General features: G+C 33.9%; 1 protein-coding gene across 10 annotated transcripts in view; it reads left to right on the forward strand.

Annotated features, from left to right (window-relative positions):
• CSPP1 (centrosome and spindle pole associated protein 1) overlaps positions 1-22,088 on the forward strand; it is a 161,330-nt gene that overhangs the window by 39,780 nt on the left and 99,462 nt on the right. For 7 of the 10 annotated variants that reach the window (XM_006943251.4, XM_011291367.3, XM_019822740.2 and 4 more), the window contains 5 exons: positions 5,258-5,361; positions 6,084-6,107; positions 10,184-10,264; positions 11,565-11,666; positions 12,833-13,272. In XM_006943251.4, the coding sequence (XP_006943313.3) occupies positions 5,258-5,361; positions 6,084-6,107; positions 10,184-10,264; positions 11,565-11,666; positions 12,833-13,272 (751 nt within the window). The remainder of the gene's footprint in view (positions 1-5,257; positions 5,362-6,083; positions 6,108-10,183; positions 10,265-11,564; positions 11,667-12,832; positions 13,273-22,088) is intronic. The other 3 variants (XM_011291366.3, XM_045050230.1, XM_045050231.1) reach the window with 1 other exon arrangement.

Here is a 22,088-nt window from a genome sequence, read left to right on the forward strand (position 1 = left end):
TGAAATATTAAGAATTGTGTTTTTTCCCATTCTCTCATTCATTCCTCTTATTCAGGCATTCATTCTTAGGTACTCCTTCATACATTCATTGAGTGAACGTTTCTTGGGTATAGCTTGTATGCCAGGCATTATAAAATTGAAGAAAGCATGGCCTTACATTCATTGACTTCATAGTTTTGTTCCATGTGTGATACTCTATTCTGAATGTGAGAATCAAAAATTTCTCTCTTTAGGCTTCAATTCTGTTATCTTTAAAAATAAAGTTAGATTCTTTTTGAGGAAAGAATGCTTTTCTAGGATGATTTAAAATTTTAAGCATATGGGATATTTTTGGGAGAGTGTTGAGAGCATCAGTGAGAGGATTCTAAGGAATCCTCTGCTTTACCCACTATTACCAGGATTATGGAAGCCAGAGGTATGTATCAAGAGAATTCCATGGTGTTCATGGTGGAAAGTGGAATTTAATTATTCCATAAAAATCAACAGACGTTCATTTATATTTATAGTGCATGGGTCTTTCCCCCCTGAAATATTTCAGTGATGTAATAAAGCAGAGATATGATACTTTTATGGTAAGTCCCATCATTTAGGTGCATTGTGTGCGAATAAAGTACAAATATGGTGAAATTCATAGCAGTTTATAAACTGCAGTTTGTTATTTCATCTATATTTTCATTAAGGAAAATAATTTTATTCTGTTTAGAAATGATAATTTTTATACTATAGTATTACATATTTGATTTTTTTATTTTAAATTAAAATTTTGTATTTTATCAGTTTTTTTCTTCCTCCAAAATGACAAAATGAAGGAATTTACCCCAAAAGAAAACGGGAAGAAATGACAGCCAAGGGCTAAATTATTACAGATATAAGCAAGATCCCTGAACTAGAATGTAGAAACACTATAATAAGAATATTAGTTGATATTGAAAAATGCATAGAATCCCTTTCTGCAGAGATAAAAGATATAAAATTTAGTCAGGACAAAATTAAAAATTCTGTAACTGGGATGCAATCTTGAATGGATGCCTTAGCAGCAAGGGTGGATGAAACAGAGAAGCAAATTAGTGATTTAGAAGATAAAATTATGGAGAATAATGAAACAGAAAAAAAGAGGGAAACAAAGGTAAAAGATCACATTACAAGACATAGAGAACTCCGTGACTTATTAAAAAGGAATAACATTCTAATCATAGGAGTCCCAGAAGATGAGAAGAGTGAGAAAGGAGCAGAAGGTTTCTGTGAACAAATTATAACAGAAAACTTGACTAATCTGGGGAGGACACAGACATCAAAATCCAAGCAGCACAGAGAACTCCCATTAGATTCAACAAAAACCAACTATCACCAAGGCATATCATGGTCAAATTCACAAAATACACAGTCAAGGAAAGAATTATGAAAGGAGCAAGGGAAAAAAGTCCTTACCCTATAAGGGAAGACAGATCAGGTTTGCAGCAGACCTATCCACAGAAACTTGGCAGGCCAGAAAGGAGTAGCAGGATATATCCAACATGCTGAATCTGAAAAATATGCAGCCGAGAATTTTTAATCCAGCAAGTCTTTCATTCAAAATAGGAGAGAGAAAGAGTTTCTCAGACAAACAAAAACTAAAGGAGTTCGTGACGACTATACCAGCCCTGCAAGAAATTTTAAGGGGGACTCTTTGGAGAAAAAACGAAACAAAACATAAAAGACCAAAAGCAACAAAGACTAGAAAGGACCAGAGAACATCACCAGAAAGTCCATCTCTACAAGCACAACAATGGCACTAAATTCATGTCTTTCAGTACTCACTCTAAAGTTCAATGGACTAAATGCTCCAATCAAAAGACATAGGGTAACAGAATGGATAAGAAAACAAGACCCATGTATATGTTGCTTACAAGAGACCCATTTTAGACTTAAAGACACCTGCAGAGTGAAAGTATGGGAATGGAGAACCATCTATCATAATAATGGCCGCCAAAAGAAAGCTGGAGTAGCCACACTTATATCAAACGATCTAGATTTTAAAATAAAGACTGTAGCAAGAGATGAAGAAGGGCATTATATCATAATGGGTCTATCCACCAAGAAGATCTAACAATTGTATTTATGCCTCCAACATGGAGGCACCTGGAATATATAAATCAATTAATCACAAATATAAACTTAGTGATAATAATACCATAATAGTAGGAGACTTCAACACCCCACTTACAGCAACAGACAGATCATATAAGCAGAAAACCAACAAGGAAACAATGGCTTTGAATGACACACTGGACCAGATGGACTTAACAGATACATTGGGAATGTTTCATCCTAAAGCAGCAGAATACACATTGTTCTCAAGTGCACATGGAACATCTCCAGAATAGATCACATAATAGATTACAGTTCCAGACTTCAAACTATATTACAAAGTTGTAATCATGAAGACAGTATGGTACTTGCACGAAAACAGACACTCAGATCAATGGAACAGAATAGAGAACCCAGAAATGGACCTACAAACATATGGCCAACTAATCTTTGACAAAGCAGGAAAGAATATCCAATGGAATAAAGACAGTCTCTTCAAGTGGTGCTGGGAAAACTGGACAGCGACATGCAGCAAAATGAACCTGGACCACTTTGTTACACACACACAAAATTAAACTAAAAAATGGGTGAAAGTCATAAGTGTAAGACAGGAAGCCATCAAATTCCTCAAGGAGAAAGCAGGCATCAACCTCTTTGACCTTGGCTGCAGCAACTTCTTACATGTCTCCGGACGCAAGGGAAACAAGCAACAATGAACTATTGAGACCTCATCAACATAAAAAACTTATGCAAAGCAAAGGAAACTATCAGCAAAGCTAAAAAGCAGCCAGTGGAATGGGAGAAGATATTTGCAAATGGCCTATCAGATAAAGTGATAGTATCCAAAATCTGTAAAAAACTTATCAAAAGTCAACACCCCAAAAACAAATAATCCAGTGAAGAAGTGGACAAAAGACATGAATAGACACTTTCCAAACAAATCCAGATGGCTAACAAACACATGAAGAATTGCTCAACATCACTTATCATCAGGGAAATAAATACAAATTAAAACCACAATGAGATAGCACCTCACATCAGTCAGAATGACTAAAATTAACAACTCAGGCAACAACAGATGTTGGCAAGGATTGGAGAAAAAGGATCTCTTTTGCATTGTTGGTGGGAATGCAAGCTGGTGCAGCTACTGTGGAAAATAGTATGGAGGTTCTTAAAAAATTAAAAATAGAACTACTCTACGACCGTGTAATTGCATTACTAGGTGTTTATCCAGAGGATACAGGAGTGCTGATTCGATGGGACACATGCCCTCCAGTATTTATAGCAGCGCTGTTGACAATAGCCAAAGTATGGAAAGAGCCCAAATGTCCATCGATGGATGAATGGACAAAGAAGGTGTGATATATGTATTTATAATGGAATAATACTCAGCAATTGAAAAGAATAACATCTTGGCATTTGCAACTAATGTGGATGGAACTAGAGTGTTTTATGCTAAGTGCAATAAGAGAAAGACAAATACTGTACAATTTCATGCATATGTGGAATTTAAGATACAAAACAAATGAACATAAAGGAAGGGAAGCAAAAATAATATAAAAACAGAGTGAGACAAGCTATAAGAAACTCTTAAATACAGTCCAAACAGGGTTGCTGGAGGCATATTTGTTGGGGGATGGGCTAAATGGGTCATGGCCATTAAAGGAGGGCATTTGTTGGGATGAGCACTGGGTGTTATATGTAAGTGATGAATTACTAGGTTCTCTTCCTGGAATCATTATTTTTTTTTAATTTTTTAAAAATGTTTTTTATTTATTTTTAAGATAGAGACAGAACATGAGTGGGGATGGGGCAGAGAGAGAGGGAGACATAGAATCTGAAGAAGGATCCAGGCTCTGAGCTGTCAGCACAGAGCCGGACGTGGGGCTCGAGCTCACAAACTGTGAGATCATGACCTGAGCCGAAGTCGGACGCTCAACCAGCTGAGCCAACCAGGCACCCCTTCCTGGAATCATTATTACACTATATGTTAACTACCTTGGATTTAAATTTTAAAAATGATAATTTTTTTATACTGTAGTATTACATGGTAGGAGGAGAAGAAGGGAGAGGAAGCTTCAAAAATCTAAACACTCAATATCTGTGCTTCTTGACATAGTATTTTACTGTTAAAATGTTTCCAAAGTAGTGTTATTTGATTTTAACTGCTTTATTGAGATATAATTTACATAGTATAAAATTTACCCATTTAAATTATACAACACTGATTTTTAGTGTATTTACAAGTTGTACAGCCATCACTGTTGTTACCATCCCAAGATGTCATTTGGTTTTTGAACTCTATGTAATGAAACATAATTCAAAATTAAAGTTTTCCTTAAAATATTAACATCCTTTTACAGAATTTCTGTTGGAATGATGAAAAATTCTAGAAGTGGGCTCACCTTTTGTGTGTGTGGTGATTGTTGCACAACACTGTGAAAATACTTAATGCCACTGAATCATATGCTTAAAAATGATTATAATGAAAATTTTGTAATATGTATATTTTGCCACAACAAAAATTAATATCCATTTATGTGAAGTCAGAATTGGTGGCTTAACATTAAAAGTTTTTGGAAATTTCAGCCTGAGCCACACAGTTTTAATAATTTTTTCTCAAACATTTTATAATAAAGATATTCTTAGGTTAAAATCACATTATTAATTAATTAAAACAGAACTTAAAATTGTTGTATTTGTTTTTATAGAGATTTCAGTAGGGTTAAGTGAGGAAGTAAAGGTAATCAGCTTTTCTTTGCTTTAATTTTGTACTCTCTGAAAAGCCAGATGCCAAAGAATGCAGAACCATTTATCTAAAGGGGGTAAAGTAAACATGCGCATACACACACACACACACACACACACACACACACACACACACACAGACACAGTAATTTAAAAATATCTGTTTATAAATGCATAAAGTCTCTGGAAGGAGATACGAGAAACAGTGATGTTGGTTATTTTGGGCAGGAGAACAAGGTGACAGGTTCATGGGTGGGAGGCATATTTTCCCTATGTGAATGTATGGCCTACTGAAATATTTTAAATAATTCATTATCCTGATCCTGGTCTCAGAATCAGCATGACTGTGTTCTTACCTACTGTGCTCTGGTGACAGCATATTGTATTGAAACTGACATTGGTTTGAAAATGAGCTATATTACTTAAGTTGTTCTCTTTCTAGGAATTGATTATGGATTAAGTTTACCACTTGGGGAAGATTATGAACGGAAGAAACATAAACTAAAAGAAGAATTGAGGCAAGATTACAGACGCTATCTTACTCAGGTAATAAATTCTATTAATTTATGCTTCAGATCTTATGCTTCAGAATTCTTCTCCTAAATTATTTTCCTAAGGTTTTAGTCATATGTGTTAATTTTTAGGTTTTCAGTGGTATCTAGCAGTAGGATATTATAGTGAAAGTTAAGTGCCATGTATGACATTGGTAGAAAAAAAATGGTGCTGAGAACTAGTACCACTGACTCTTGACCTTTGGAACAGGGTAGTGGGCTTTAATTTTAAATCTGATGGTAAGTTCTGGTTGTTCATGTTTTCTGTAGAGGTATCATGGTTTAAAATAGCCCAGTTATGATTCCGAACTCCTCTACTCCCTCCAAACATGTATTAAAATGACACATGGGGTTCTAGTTGCTAATTATTTTCCTGTCAGCTAAGCTTATAAAAACTTCATTTAATATATTTATTTAACCTCCCAAGTCTTTGCTTTATGATTTAATATATTTACTTAGCAGAACCCTTGTTTTAAGTATATTTGGTTAAATTATGTAATTTCTAAGCTCAAGATTTCTTGTAGTTTTCAAATGCAATTTATTTTTGAAGTTATCAAATTATTTTAAACAATCATGATGTTTCTAGTCATCTCAAGATATTCTATAGTTTTTTCATACTTTGTAATGTTTGTTCCAAATGTTTAAGTGGTTTCTTATTTATTCTGATGTGCACATGGAGAGAAAGAACTTTGAATACTTTGTTTCCCTTGACTTTAGGGTATTACACAAGCGAAAAGAAAGGTAGGGTTGCCTGCAAAACGTTTTCCTTTCATTTTTCTTTTCTTCTCTTTTCTTTTCTTTTCTTTTTTTAGATCTAGTAGCTTGCAGTTATTTTCATTTTATGATGTTGCTCTCAAACTATTAAGAAAAATAACTTCATTTGTGATTTTGACTTTTTCAATGGTAACATTTTGTATCCTTTTACCAATGTCAGTCTATACATTATAACTTTCCATTAATACAATCAGGCACTATTCCTTTTGATTCCTGCTTTGCATTTATTTTTATTGCTTTCTTATACATCTTTTAGAAATATTCTATGGCCCATTTGTTTTCAGCATGCCAATTTTTTTCTTCTAATTTTGCTAATCACATTAAAATTAATAATAGGATATTCTAAGATGTTTTTAAAGTGTGTTGTCAAGATTTAGATTACTCAATATTTTTGCACCCAAACGCATGGACTGCATTTGTAAATTTATACTGGAAAACAAAAACACTATAGTTTTACAGAACATTAAAAAAGTATCTCACGCATCCATCATCATTCACCCAACAGTTTTTAAGCACTTATGAAGATGAATTTGTCTTCAAGGGGTCTTAAGAGTCTGGTTGTAGAGATGACATCAGACAGGTCAGAAACTGATACTTAATAAGGATATAATGATTAGGAGAGACTCCAAGGTGTTATTTTGTAAGACACGATAAGTAGAATTTGGATACACTAGAGGGTGAATCAAGGAGAGGACGTTTTCCAGATGGAGAATATAGAATAAAGAAGGACTTGGAAGGGAGGCTTTAGCTTTGTATGAATGGGGCATATTGGGTTTACCAGCCTGGGTTGGTTAGACTAGATTATTTTTGAGAGTAGTAAAAAATAATGATGTAGACAGGAAAGCATCAGATTAGGTTTTTTTAAAGGAATTTTTTTTGTGTATGTATGTATGTATGTATGTATTTTTTAAGTAGGCTCTATGCCCAACATGGAGCTTGAACTCACGATCCTGAGATCAAGAGTTGCATGCTCTACTGACTAAGCCAGCCAGGTACCTCAGATTAGGTTATTAATTTCATATGTGTGAAACACTATACCTCCTTAAGCAGCCTGTGAAGAGCTCAATAACTATTTTAGGACTGTTCTGCATATTAGAGATTCTTAGTGTTTATTTTAAATTACTGCTACAGATTTTTAACTCTTCTTTTCCTGCTAATTTTCAGTCTGTTCATGCTCCTTTCCACAATGATCCTGTTTCTTACCAATTTAAATACTTCATTGTCTCCTCACTGAGCTTCTGGATAAAAATGCATATTCCTTAGCATGGCATTTGAAGTCTTTTGTGTTCCAGCCTGCCTCCCTGGCCTCGTACTCAGTTTTGTCCCCTCTCCCAGCACTCCTTTGTTAGGTGAGGTTTTCCTCTGGTATCTACCATTTTCACTTATCTACTTCATAGATAGAAGATTTTAAAAAAGAATGATGGTAGGAGGCATAGGAAGAAATTGCCTTTATGAAGGAGAAAAAGAATCAAGAAAGAAAAAGAATCAAGGAGTACAAATCTTTAAATTCAAATGGATATGAAGGAGTTTTGGTGTTGGAGTATCAAGAATGTGGTTATGATAGAGGAGCAGTAGTTTCTTAATATGCAAGAGACACATTTTGGTTGACATATGAGAAGGTGGACATGGAAAGGAAGGCAAGGGAAAAAGAAAATAACATAGGATTTGGGTAGGTGGCTGCAGTGGCTTCCTTGACCGCTAGAATATGTATTTTCCAAGTCTACTCTTTTTAGATATTTTTTTGTGGCTTCCAGACTTGGATTGTGTGGATAGTTAAATTACAAAAAATCAGATCTTTAAATTTTGCCAAGAAGAGCCATTAAAACAATTAATTACCATCTCTTTCTCAATTTTTAGAACAAAAGACACTTGGTCATCTAACATTGCAGGGAGAATATATTCTCAGGAGAATAATTTTTATATTGAATTAATAAATGTGTATTTCCAGCCCAGACTTCTCTCCTGAACCTCACACTTACTCTGGCTACCTATCTTAGAAACCTAATGGGTATCTTATGTTGAACATGTCCAAAAGAGAACTCTAGATTTCTATTCTTCCCTCTCCCATCCTTTAGAAGCCTGGAATGTTTGTAGCCTGTTCTTTTAATTTTTTTGTCACAGTACTTATCATCTACTAACATACCATACTCTTCCTTATGTTTATTATTTCAATTTCCTTTGCTTGAGTGTAAGCTTTAGGAAGGCAGGGATCTTTGTTTTCCTCACTGATGCAACTCAGATGTTTCAAACAGTTTGGGACATAGCTCTCAATATTGAATGAATGAGCGAATGACTAAAATTTAGACTTTTGAATAACTCACTGTATTGTCCTTATTATGTTTTTCATTTTATTGAAAATTTCAAACATTATCCTGGGCCTTTATAGGGAGTGGGAATTGCCCAGTGAAGGAGTGAGGGTGCTGTGTCTCTGTCTTCCAAGGGTTGGAACTCTGAATGTGTTTTTTGCACATGTATAACTACAAAATGTCTAGGTTTATAGGGTACTTTTTATATAAGAGTTAAACTGATTCAGGGATTTAGTCAGGTATCCTATTGTTTTCCTTGACAAGTAAGTTTAGAGTTCTATACAACCAACTTTCATATTAGCTTTTGTAGCACAACTTATTTGTAAATTATTATTTGTAAATTCAGATTCAGTGAAACCTTTTTAATTGCTTAGTTTTATTAATCACTGTTCCCAAATGTTTTAGATATAACTATATTATAGCAGTTGGTACATTAAATTGTAGTTATTTGTTTACAAATTTGTTTCCCAAGCAACACTGTAAATTTCTTACATATAGGGAGTATATTCTTATCTTTGTCTCCCTACCACCAAAAAAAATAACTTTTGTTTTAGGTAGTCAATAATTAATGAATAAGTAAAAGGCATGGAGCTACATAGGTTAACAAATATTGATTGATTTAATCCTCATAAGCTAGTGATTTAGATCCCTGTTTTACACACAAAAGAACTGAGGCAGAGAAGTTAAATAACTTCTAGATTGTGACTACAAAGTAGCAGTACCAGAAAGTTGGAGATCATATATATTTTTTTCTAATCCTTGTGATTGCTTTATAGCCTTCAAAGAGATTTTGCATTCTTTTTTAATGTTTATTTTTGAGAGAGACAGTGCGAGAGTGGGAGAGGAGCAGAAAGAGAGGGAGACACAGAATCCAAAGGAGGCTCCAGGCTCTGAGCTGTCAGCACAGAGCCCAACATGGGGCTTGAATGCACGGACCTCAAGATCATGACCTGAGCCACAGTTGGACGCTTAACTGACTGAGCCACCCAGGCACCCCGAGATTTTACATTTTTAATCCTCTTTGATCATTATGCCAGCTTTGGTAGATAGGCAGAGCAGTTACTATTCTCATTTTATGGTAGAAGCCTAGGTCAGGAAGGTTAGGTAACTTGCTCAGTGTGACAGAACTAAGTGTTGGGGCTAGTCCTGGAGCCTATGTCTTTTGACTCCTAACCTGATGGTCTTTTTACTACACTGCATTGTCTAAATGTTTAATGATCAAGGATGGAGGTACACATAAGGAAACAGTGTTCATAGTTTATATCTTCTGGCATTTGAGTGGATATCCACTCATAAATTATTACAGGAAAATTAGTAAACAAACATGATTGCAGTGTGCACACGGATCTTGGTGAGCAAGTTTAAATTGGCCTTAAGAACAAAAGGACAGGAGGGCACTGAGGATGAAGAATATGTGTTTAGATGAGGAATATAAATTGAAAAAGAGTTTCCTTTTTTCCCATGCTTTTGAATCATCTGGAATATACATATATGTATGTAGCAAGTGAAAATTAAGACCTGATTCTCTTCTTCAGGGAGTTGTTGATTGGAAGAAAATTCTGTTTCCTAATTACTTTTGTTATGAACTCTGTAGAATTGTACTTTGTGTCTTCATCTCCGTTTCATTCTTTTGCTCTGCATAAGTAATCACTTAGAAAATAGAACGTAAGACACATTTATGGAACATTTTATAAAGGCAATTAGATAATATATTTTTTTTAATGTGTATGTATACAGAAAAATTTTCTGTCCACGAGTGAAACAGATCCATCTACTCTGGGAGTTTCTCTTCCTATTGGTGAGAGGTTATCTGCTAAGGTAGGTGAATAGGAGTAGTTATTGTGAGTAATAGTTTTATGAGGCATCAAGATAATTAAAGAACATACTCCTGACTTAAATCCAAGGAGAAGATTATATCATTTCCCATACTTGAATATATGCCTTTTAAAAAAGTCTGCGGAGTCTCTGTGCTGTTTTTTAAAAAACTTTTGAACGTAACATTTATAACAATATAAGATACCTTTAATCTGTGAATTAATTGAGTATATAGAATATATATTTTTCAGCATTGGTTTTGAGCTTTAAGTTCATTTCATGTGTCACAGTTATCAGTGAGATGAGTAGATGAGAGTATACTGAGCTTTTATGTAGGGTGAGGTCTGGGGCTATTTGAATGGATTGCTATCATTGTACAAATAATATGTCCATACTCTTTAGAGATGGACTGATAAAGCACTGCAAAGCTAGGTGAGCGATCACAACATAGTACATAAGACAAATGGGCAGTAGTAAGCTTCAAAAGATGAACTAGTTAAATCTTTAACTCTTTTTTAGATTGTGCTGTTTCAATGACAGTGGAAGTATTAAGGCTTAAGAATATTTCCTGTGTTTCAACAAAACATTTACCTTATAATATATTAGTGTCTGTGATAATTTTACCTTCTTATGTTTAAAATACAACAAGCAACTTCTTTATTCTTGGGAAAGAAATGGTTAGCAGCAGGTGTTTTGGCTGTAGGGTGGAGGAATAGAGGCAGGAGATATCCCTGAGAGGGAAAGAAGGAAGGTAACCTGGTCAAATCTCCTTGGAAACATGCTGACAACTCTCCTGGCAAACACACTCATGTATTTACTAGTGGGATGGTTTTATTTATGAATGCCTTTCGCAGAGTGCACCTGGATTTTCTAAGATTGCTGTTGGTAAACAAACCTAGAATCCCATGGATTCATGGGGCATGGCTTTTTTGAAAATGTTAACTAAGTGATGTAACTTATAAAATGTATAAAATGGAGATGTTTCACAACCAAAGCACCTCCCTTCTATTAATGACTTCCTGTGTTAACCTGGACCTAAGTGTGTAGTAATAGTAATGCATATTTTAATTTTTTTTAAATAGTAATGCATATTTTAATGTGACAAGAAAGGATGTGGGGAATTGCATTGGTGGTCTCAGACCTTTTCCTGCCCCTCTCGTGCCTTGCAACTATTTCTATCCTTGAAATTATTAGCAGTGCTTGATTCTGGCTAATATCTTATGTTGTATGTGTTTGATTGGACATAAAGGTACTTTTTTCTGAAGTTGGAATTTTAACATTACCTTTTGGTTTTTATTTTAAGGAAAGATTAAAACTTGAACGCAACAAAGAATATAATCAGTTTCTCAGGGGTAAGGAAGAATCCACTGAAAAGTTCAGACAGGTAGAAAAGAGTAGTACTGAGGTAGGTTTTCCTTTTAAAGTAAATCTTTAACACCAAAGGTTGAATATTTTGTACTTAATTGATAATATTTTTGTATGTTAAACATTTCACTTGGTTTTAATGTAAATATTTTATTTTTAAAAAAAAAATTTTTTTTCCACGTTTTTATTTATTTTTGGGACAGAGAGAGACAGAGCATGAATGGGGGAGGGGCAGAGAGAGAGGGAGACACAGAATCGGAAACAGGCTCCAGGCTCTGAGCCATCAGCCCAGAGCCTGATGCGGGGCTCGAACCCACGGACGGCGAGATCGTGACCTGGCTGAAGTCGGACGCTTAACCGACTGCGCCACCCAGGCGCCCCAAATGTAAATATTTTAAAGAGTAAACCAAATTGAACTAAACTCAGGACAATATTTAGTTTTATAAATGGTTTTATCATATGTTGAAGAACTTACCCTACTTTTTAACTTTATTGGGGAGGTATAATTTTAGAGATTGACTTTAAGTGATTTTTAGTTTTTAATTTTAAGTGATTTTTAGAACATTGACAATTTCTAGCTATATATATATTTTTCCACATTTAAAAATGGTTGATGTTACGGGCGCCTGGGTGGCTCAGTCGGTTAAGCGTCCAACGGGCTCATGTTATGATCTCGCGGCTTGTGGATTTGGGCCACACGTCGGGCTCTGTGCTGACAGCTCGGAGCCTGGAGCCTGCTTCAGATTCTGTGTCTCGCTCCCTCTCTGCTCCTCCCCTGCTCACGCTGTCTCTCTCTGTCTCAAAAATAAATAAAACATTAAAAAAAAAATGGTTGATGTTTTTGGGGCCCAAAAATTGAGCACTTTCTATATTCTTTGTGTTAAGAATTTAATTTGAAATAATTGGAAGCAATTTTACCTGCCAAAGTATGCTTTAATATTTCCTGGGATGGGAATTTGCATTTAGTTTATCCTCTCTTTTTGTACCCACTTACTTATATCACTGTTGATTGTTTATTTGATATTTATTATGTTTTGAAGGATAGCATTACCATGAAGGTTTTTTTTTTTTTTATAAAGCTATTTCTTTGGGTAATTAAGCCTTGGAGTTGAGATTGTAAGTAGACTCAGCGTCATTTGAGGGTTTAATTACCTTTTAAAAAATAGAATTGTATTAAGATCTGTTTCTTGTTTTCTATTTGACTAGCACAAGAATCAAAGAAATAAAAAACCTATTAGTCAGGTTAAGCCTGATTTACCTTCACAAATACAAACATCTTGTGAAAATTCAGAGGGTCCTACGAGAAATGTCTTAACTCCTTCGGAGGCATATGAAGAGCTTCTAAACCAAAGAAGACTAGAGGAGAACAGATACCGACAACTAGATGATGAAATTGAATTAAGGAATAGAAGAATCATTAAAAAAACTAATGAAGAAGTGGGCATTTCCGATAAAAAACATCAAAGGTTTGCCAGCAAGGCTGACATTCCAGAGAGAAGATTTAGCAAGTTTAATGATTATCGTGTTTTTGATAGACACTATTATAGACCAGATCAAGATCCTGAAGTAAGTGAAGAAATGGACGAGAGGTTTAGATATGAAAGTGATTTTGATAGAAGACTTTTGAGAGTGTATACAAATGACAGGTATTTACAACTTCATTTTTATTTTCTTTGTTTAATATTAATGTTATTTTTTATCATTATGCTAGGGAGAAGGAGTTTCATTTGATTTGCATATTTGATTAATTATAAGATGCTGTCAATTTTAGGTTATACCATTCTTTTTTATGTGCCACTGAAGGAACAAATACAATTCCTGAAACGGCAAGAAAGGGACCCTGTAATAAAGCTGTGACACTGAAAGGCTACAACTTTTATGTAAAATTAGATGGAAAATAAACTTTTTCACAGAAGGGGACAGAAAGGAATCTTCCATGTCTCAACCTTGGCACTGAACAGAGGGTGTACAAAAAAAAACTTGCCTGAGATTTTGAACTGTAAGCCAGTACTAATTGAGGTTTGCAGTCTGAATTCATGTTGCTACTATTGTCTGAAAAACCTTGAGGCAAGAATTCAGTGTGGTCTCAGATTCATAATGCCCCTAGGTGACTGACAGGGGAAGAACTCTTCTTTGCCATAACTTGACTTAAAACCAGGTTGATGGCAATCCCAGATTCACATGTTAAAATGTGGATAAAAAGGACATTTTAAAATAGATGAAATACAGCTTATTCCTTTAATTTTCCTATGCTCCTAAGTACTTCTATCAGTATATTTCATTGTTTGTAAGTCACTTATTAAACATTTACTTAAGTAAAATGATACCAGGTTTTACTATCAGATTTTCAGGTGCTTTTCAGTTTTTTTGATGATTGTTTTTGGGGCACTATTTGTAATTTCTTAACTGCTACACTGGGGTTTTATTTCATTAAGTCAATTACCTTAATACTTACAATTTGCTATATTTTAATGAACTTTTGATTTGGAGATAGAAATATGGCAGGGTTCCATATTTATCAGTGACTTGTTAACTTGCAAGTGTTAAATCTAAATTTTCACGAGTTTATGAGACCTGTTTCATTAGTCCAAATAGATTACTTTTTAAATATTTTAGAAAGTTTCTGAGATCTATTGCTGTACATTTAGTATTCTAAATATTAGTTAATCCTAACTAAATGTTAATATTCTAAATATTAACAGAACCTTTACAGTTTGTTGTCTTCTACTTCTTATTCTGTAGCTGTTATCGCCTGCTCACCCAGTCTTTTTAATTAATATTCACCCTGATTTAAGTGATATTAATGAAAGATTAGAATTTTGCAGTGCTACTTGTCATTATCTCTGATTTGAATTGTTTGTGCTTCAGAAAATACTCCAAATCCTATAATGTTTTATATTTAAAAATGTTTATAACTGAAGGTGGTCAGAGGCTGCCTAAACTAAAAGAGGTCTCAAATAGGGAAGTGCAGGTAATCTTGGACTCTTGGTTCTGCCTTCTTTGTACATGAGAACATTTTTTTCCTTATGGTGTCTGTTTATCTTTAAAGTATAATGTAATGCTATCTTTTGAGTTTGGAATTGCAAGAAACTTATGATGATTGCTTTTAAAAAATATTTTGATATATTTTTTTGTAATTATATCCTGTGATAATTTTAAACTTGAACAAATTAATTTCAGCCTAATTTTTTGAGAACTAGCTTATTTTCTTATGTATCCTATAAATGAAGTGAACTCTTTCTATATAACCTTTCCAGGTAGCATTTTAAGAATAGATTAAACATGAGGATCAGTGAGTATAATTCCTGGTGTACATTTTAAAATGTTTAAAAGTATTTCTTCAAATTTAAATCATTATTATATGTTACTGCACTTTGTTAATGCATAAACTTACATCTCCAGATGTAGGTTTTTCACATATGTCTCTAAGACATTTGAAGTTAAAATTTGGTTTCTGTATTTCAGATTTGTAGATTCCTTAATTCCCACAAAAAGTTTATATCATTCAATAGTTTTTATTTAGCAGGCAGAGTGGTTGGTAGAAAAAATGACTCTATTTATTAGTGAAGTTTTTTGAGACTAAAGAAATGTGTAACTATATGTGGCTTCTTGCTCTAACCATTTATTCTTTTTTAAAAAAATTATTAAGTATTGTTGATACACAGTTGATTTCACATGCACACATAGGGCTTCATCAGTTTTACACAATATGCAGTGCTCACCACATTGTGTGTAGTTACTGTCTGTCACCATACAACATTATTACAGTATTATTGACTATATTCCCTATGCTGTAGTTTTCATTGCTATGATTTATTTAATTCATAACTACCAAGTTTGTATCTCTTAATCCCTGTCACCTATTCAGCCCTTTCCCTGTGTGCCCCCACCCTCTGGCAATAAGATTATTGTGTTTATGAGTCTTTTTCTGTTTTTTGTTATTTGTTCATTCGTTTTGTGTTTTAGATTCCACATATGAGTAAAAGCATATGGTATTTTTCTTTTTCTAACTTATTTCACTTAGCATAATACTCTCTAGGTCCATTCATGTTGCAGACAGCAAGAGCTCATTCTTTTTTTTGCTGGCATTCCATTCTATATATATACACCATATGTTCTTTATCCATTCATCTATGGATGGACACTTGGGTTGTTTTCATAACCTGGCTATTGTAAATAATGTTGCAGTAAACATTGGCATGCAGGTATGTTTTCAAATTAGTGTTTTCATTTTCTTTGGTTAAATACCCAGTAGTGGAGTTACTGGATCATATGGTGTATCTATTTATGATTTTTGGGCAATCTCCATACTGTTATCCATAGTGGCTGCACCAGTTTATAGTTCCACCAACAGTGCATGAGGGTTCTCTTTTCTCCAAATCCTCATTAGCACTTATGATTTCTTGTCTTTTTGATACTAGCCATTCTCATTGATACGAGGTGATATCTTATTGTGGTTTTCATTTGCATTTCCCTGATGGCTAGTGATGTTGAGCATCTTTTTGTGTGTCTTTTGGCCATTTGTATGTCTCTTTGGAAAAATGACTACTCAGATCCTCTGCTTGTTTTGTAATTGGATTATTTGCTTTTTGGTTTGAGTTGTATGAGTTCTTTATATGTTCTGGAAATTAACCCCTTAACGGATGAATCATTTGAAGATATCTCCAGTGGGTTGCTTTTTGTTTTGTTGATAGTTTCCTTTTTGTACAAAAACATTTTATTTTGGTGTAGTCCTGATAGTTCACTTTTGCTTTTGTTTCCGTTGCCTCAGGAGACATATCCATAAATATGTTGTTAAGGTTGATGTCCAAGAGACTGTTATCTGTATTTTCTCTTAGAAGCTTTATGGTTTCAGGTGTCATGTTTAGGTCTTCAATCCATTTTTAGTTCATTTTTGTGTATGGTATAAGAAAGTGGTTCAGTTTTTTTTTTTTTTTTTTTTTTTTTTTACATGTAGCTGTTCAGTTTTCCCAGCACCCTTTTGTTGAAGAAACTGTCTTTTCCCCATTGTAGATTCTTGTAATTGACTGTATAAGTGTCGGTATTTTTCTGGGGTCTGTATTCAGTTCCATTGATCTATATGTCTGTTTTTATGCCAGTACCCTACTGTTTTGATTATTATAGCTTTGTAGTACTATTTTCAAATTTGGATTGTGATGCTTCCACCTTTGTTCTTTTTTCTCAAGATTGCTTCAGCTATTAAGGGTATTTTGTAGTTCAGTACAAATTTTAGGATTATTTGTTTCTTCTGTGAAAAATGCTGTTGGTATTTTGATAGGGATTGCATTGAATCTGTAGATTGCTGTCGGCAGTAGGGACATTTTTAATAATATTTTTGCCAGTCCATGAACATAGAATATCTTTCCATTTGTTTGTGTCATCTTCATTTTCTGTCATCAGAGTCTTATAATTTTCATGCATAGGCTTTTCACCTCCTTGGTTAAATTTATTCCTAGGTTTTTTGTTTGTTGGTTGGTTGGTTGCAATTGTAAGTGGGATGAATTTTTTTTCTTTCTGCATCTTCATTGATTAGTGTATAGAAGTGCAGCAGTTTCTGTATATTAATTTTCTATCCTGCAACATTACCAAATTCATTCTTTTAATGTTTATTTATTTTGAGAGAGAGATTGAGCACAAGCAGGGGAAGGGCAGAGAGAGAGGGAGAGAGACAATCCCAAGCAGGCTCTGCACTGTCATTGTAGAGCCTGACACAGGGCTCGATCCCACTGACCATGAGATCATGACCTGAGTTGAAATTAAGAGTTGGATGCTTAACCCGACTGAGCCATCCAGGTACCCCACTGAATTCATTTATTAATTCTAATAGTTTTTTGGTGGTCTTTTGGACTTACTGTATATAGTATCATGTTATTTGCAAATAGTGGAAGTTTTACTGCTTCCTTGCTTTCTGTTGCTTGTCTGATTGCTGTGACTTGTACTTCCAATATAGTGTTGAATAAAAGTGGTGAGAGTGGGTATTCTTGTCTTCTTCTTGATTTTAGTTAGAGAAAAGACTCTCAGTTTTTCACCATTGATGTTAAGCATGTGTTTTCCATATATAGGTTTTATTATGAGGTATGTTCTGTCTGAATCCATTTTGTTAAGAGTTTTTCTCATAAATGATGTTGTATTTTGTCTCATGCTTTTTCTGCATCTGTTGAGTGTTCATATAGTTTTTATCCTTCATTTTTATTAGTTTGCATGTATTTAACCATCCTGCATCCCCAGAATAAATCCCAGTTGATCGGGTGAATGATTCTTTTAATGTATTTTTGAATTTGGCTTGCTCATATTTTGTTGACAATTTTTGCATGTGTGTTCATCAGGGATTTTGACCTGTAGGTTTGTGGACTTTTTTTTTTTTTTTTTTTAATATACTGTCTGTGTCAGATTTTGGTATCAGGGTAATCCTGGTCTTGTATAAAGAATTTGGAACTTTTCCTTCCTCTTCTATTTTTTGGAATAGTTTGGGAAGAATAGGTATTAACTCTTCTTCATATATTTGGTAGAATTCACCTGGGAGGCCATCTTGTCCTAGACTTTTGTTTGTTGCAAGATTTTTGATTGTAGTTCAGTTTTGTTACTAGTAATCAGTCTGATCAGATTTTCTGTGTCTTCCTGATGGAGTTTTGGAAGATTGTATGATTCTGGGAATTTAGCCATTTATTCTAGGTTATCCAATTTGTTGGCATATAATTTTTCATATTCTCTTATAATCCTTTGTATGTTTGTGGTGTCAGTTGTTACTTTCTTTGATTTCTGAGTTTAAGTCCTTTCTCTTTTTTTCTTGATTAGTCTGGCTAACGGTTTATCAGTTTTGTTTTCAGAGAACCCGCTCTGTGTTTATTGGTCTTTAGTCTCCATTTCATTTATTTTCTCTCTGATCTTTGTTTATTTTTTTCTTCCTGTTGACTCTGGGTTTTATTTGTTATTTTTCTAGTTCCTTTAGGCATAAGGTTAGGTTGTTTATTTGAGTTTTTTTTTCTTGTTCCTTGAGGTAGGCCTATATTACTATGAATGCTCTAAGAATTGCTTTCACTATGTCCCAAAGATTAGACTATTGTGCTTCCTTTTTCATATTTCTCCATGTGTTTTGGATTTCCTCTGATTTCTTCATTGACCCATTGATTATTTAGGAGAATGTTGTTTAGCCTCCACATTTTCTATATTTTTTGTCCCCCCCTGCACCCCCAACTTGTAATTGGTTTCTACTTTCATACTCTTGTGACTGGAGAAAATGCTTGATAGGATTTCAGTCTTAAATTTGATCTGACTTGTTTTGTGACACAACATGTGATCTGTCCTGTGGAATTTTTCATGTGCACTTGAAAAGGATGTGTATTATGCTGTGTTTGGATGGAATGTTCCTTATATATCTGTTAAATACATCTGGTATAATGTGTTATTCAAAGCCACTGTTTACTTCTGGATTTTCTGTCTGGATGGTATCCATTGATTTAAAGGGGGTGTTAAAGTCCTCTACTATTACTGTCAGTTTCTCTCTTTATGTTTGTAAATATTTGGTTTATGTACTTAGGTGCTTCTATATTGGGTGCATAGATACTTACAATTGTTATCTCTTCTCCATGAATTGACTCCTTTATCATTATGTAATACCTTCTTTATTTTTTGTCTAAGCATTTATTCATAATATATTGTAATCTTAACCAGAAGTTCTTGACAAAAAATAATTATGATTGTGAGAAGTACAAAATTAATTTTCCTTCATTTTCCCAAGTTTCTCTTATTCTTTTTTCTTATAAAATTTAGCATGTATAAATTCTAGTTTTGATTTTTAACAATTTTTGAGTTTTATATTTTTGGTCTCAGTGTTTTTCTAATTAGCCCATAAATGTTTTCATGTGCCATAATGTCTTTATTAATGAACTATTTTGTCCACTTTATGGGAAAGCTAAAGCCCAGGAATGATTTTACACTCTTGAACTCAAGATTAATCACTGGCAGTGGTTTTAAATAATTAACAAGGTAGTTAACATTTTGTTTAACACTTGTATTCTGTGTGTGTGTGTGTGTGTTATTTATTTATGAATATTTACAATTTAACTAAAATAATGTTTTAGGAGTTTTTATAAGTTGAATGTAATGGTATGTTTCCTAATACTTTGAAATTTATAGACCACTTTTAAATGTGATCATCCTAGTCTTTATTATTTATTAACTTGATCTGTAGAAGTTACTGTATTACTTTACTATGTTTACTTTATAACCAATGTTAGCGAGTAGAAGAAACTTTTAGCTTTAAAAAATGCTTTTTAAAGAAGTTTTTATGTGATTAATGCAGTTAGCACTTCCATTCTATTTAACTCTTGATATTTGATAGTTTGTAATCTTAGTAGTCATTTAATAAATTTCTGAAATAACATGCCATCTGAAATTAGAATCTGTGTATTATCCACATGGATGAGTACATGCTTACTTAGTGTGGGACATTGTAAGAAATGTGCCTGCTTAATATGTAAGATATAAATGAGAAGAAATGGCTAATTAGAACTTGAGTTATTTGATATAACTTTTTAAAAATATATAGTAATTAATTTTCATTTATCTTTGAAAGGGCTATTTTAATACTATTATTTTCTCCATTTTAAAGATGGGCTTGATATTAGAAAATCATTTATTAAAGTAAATATAAAAATTGTGAAACAACTGAAAACATAGGGAAAAAGGGTGATCCACAGTTAATAGCTCAGTACTTTTAACATCTAAGAGAGTACCCCTAATAACAGAATTCATTCACATTAGAGAAGTTCGTGATATGAAAACAAGATGATGTAACTATTTTGTGAATTAGATGAGTTAAAAAAATTTTTTTAAGTTTATTTTTGAGAGAGAGAGAGAGAGAGAGAGAGAGAGAGAGAGAGAGGGAGCAAGCGAGCACAAACAGGGAAGGGGCAGAGAGAGAGGGAGACACAGAATCTGAAGCAGGCTCCAGGCTCTGAGCTGTCAGCACAGAGCCTGACGCCAGACTGGAACTCAGGAACCGTGAGATCTAATCTGAGCCACAGTTGGACGCTTAACTAGCTGAGCCACCCAGACACCCCTAGATGAGTTTTTTAAAAGTAAGGTGAAAACTGATTCTTCCTTGCTGTGAGCCATAGGAATCTATGACCAAGAGATGGTAAATATTTTGTTTTTATGAATTTATAATTTGACTTCACAGCTTGTTAGGTTCCCTTCTAGTTTTTTTGTTTTTGTTTTTAAAATCTTATATTAGTAAATTTAAAAAATATTTATGGAATCACTATCTGTAAATAGTTTTTCATTGGTTTAACAAAGTAAGCATAATCCTATTATGAGTCATTTCATACAATTAAATAGGATGCCTTAAGATTTTATTTTATCCTTTTTGGTGAAATGTGTATCTCTGCTTTTATTGGGCTTCTTAAACATTTCCCTAGTCTTGATTTTATTGTAATTGTCAGCAACAGGAGGGGACTTTTATAGTTTTGATAGTGAAATTTTTTTCTTTAGTGAAAGGGTATACCTTAAAGCTGTCTTCCTTATAGGCAGTTCATTGGGAAGTCTTTGTGATTTTACTGTAGAATTTAGCATAGACCTTGACTTTATACATAAATAAAATGATTAATTTGGAAGGAACTTTGAATATGGCCTTTTGTGTTTATGGTGCTTACTTTATTAAGATAGCTCTGTATATTGAAAAAATTGTAAAACATGTTTTAGTATAGTTGCTCTGGATATAGCGTACTTTGGTTATAGCTACATAAAGATAGGTTAGAATTGCAAGTCCAAATGTCTTTAGAGAACTTACCTAAAAATGCAGGAAGCCACAGTTCTTAGATAAATTTTAGAAAGATTTTTGTATATCTAAATAGTCTTTAATTCTGGTTAATTCTGGTTTAATCACAAAGTATGTTTCTAAAAATTTATAACTTTAAATTTCTCTATATTTGAAAACTTTCATTTGTTCAGGCAGTACTTTACCACATCACATTTATTTTTGTCGAGTAATGGGAGACCACCTCCAGGTTTGGTGATTCAGCAGGAGGACTCACAAGACTTTGTATCTATAGTTATATTCATGGGTATGACTTATTACAGTGAAGGGATACACAATAAAATCAGCAGAGGAAGAAGGGGCATGGACAAAGTCTGAAGGTAAGCAGGTGCAAGTTTCCAGGAGTTCTCTCCTAGTGGACTCACACTGGACATACTTAATTCCTCCCGCATTGAATTGTGACAGTGTGAGTGAAACGTTGTCTACCAGGAAAGGTCATTAGAGACGCAGTGCCCATGTTTTTATTGTGGGCTGGTCACACAGGCACCCTTTTTCGAGGATGTAGGAAAATTCTGAACTTCTGAAGGAAAGCAGGTGTTCAGCATAAACTGTATGGTTTGTATAAACAGTTTATGCACAGTGAGCCACTTTTCTCCATCCGGGGAATGGTGGGACTCCTCCCAAAATATGTGTTCCAGGTGCCAG

This window comes from Felis catus, chromosome F2 (assembly GCF_018350175.1).
Source record: "Felis catus isolate Fca126 chromosome F2, F.catus_Fca126_mat1.0, whole genome shotgun sequence".
Taxonomy (NCBI): domain Eukaryota; kingdom Metazoa; phylum Chordata; class Mammalia; order Carnivora; family Felidae; genus Felis; species Felis catus.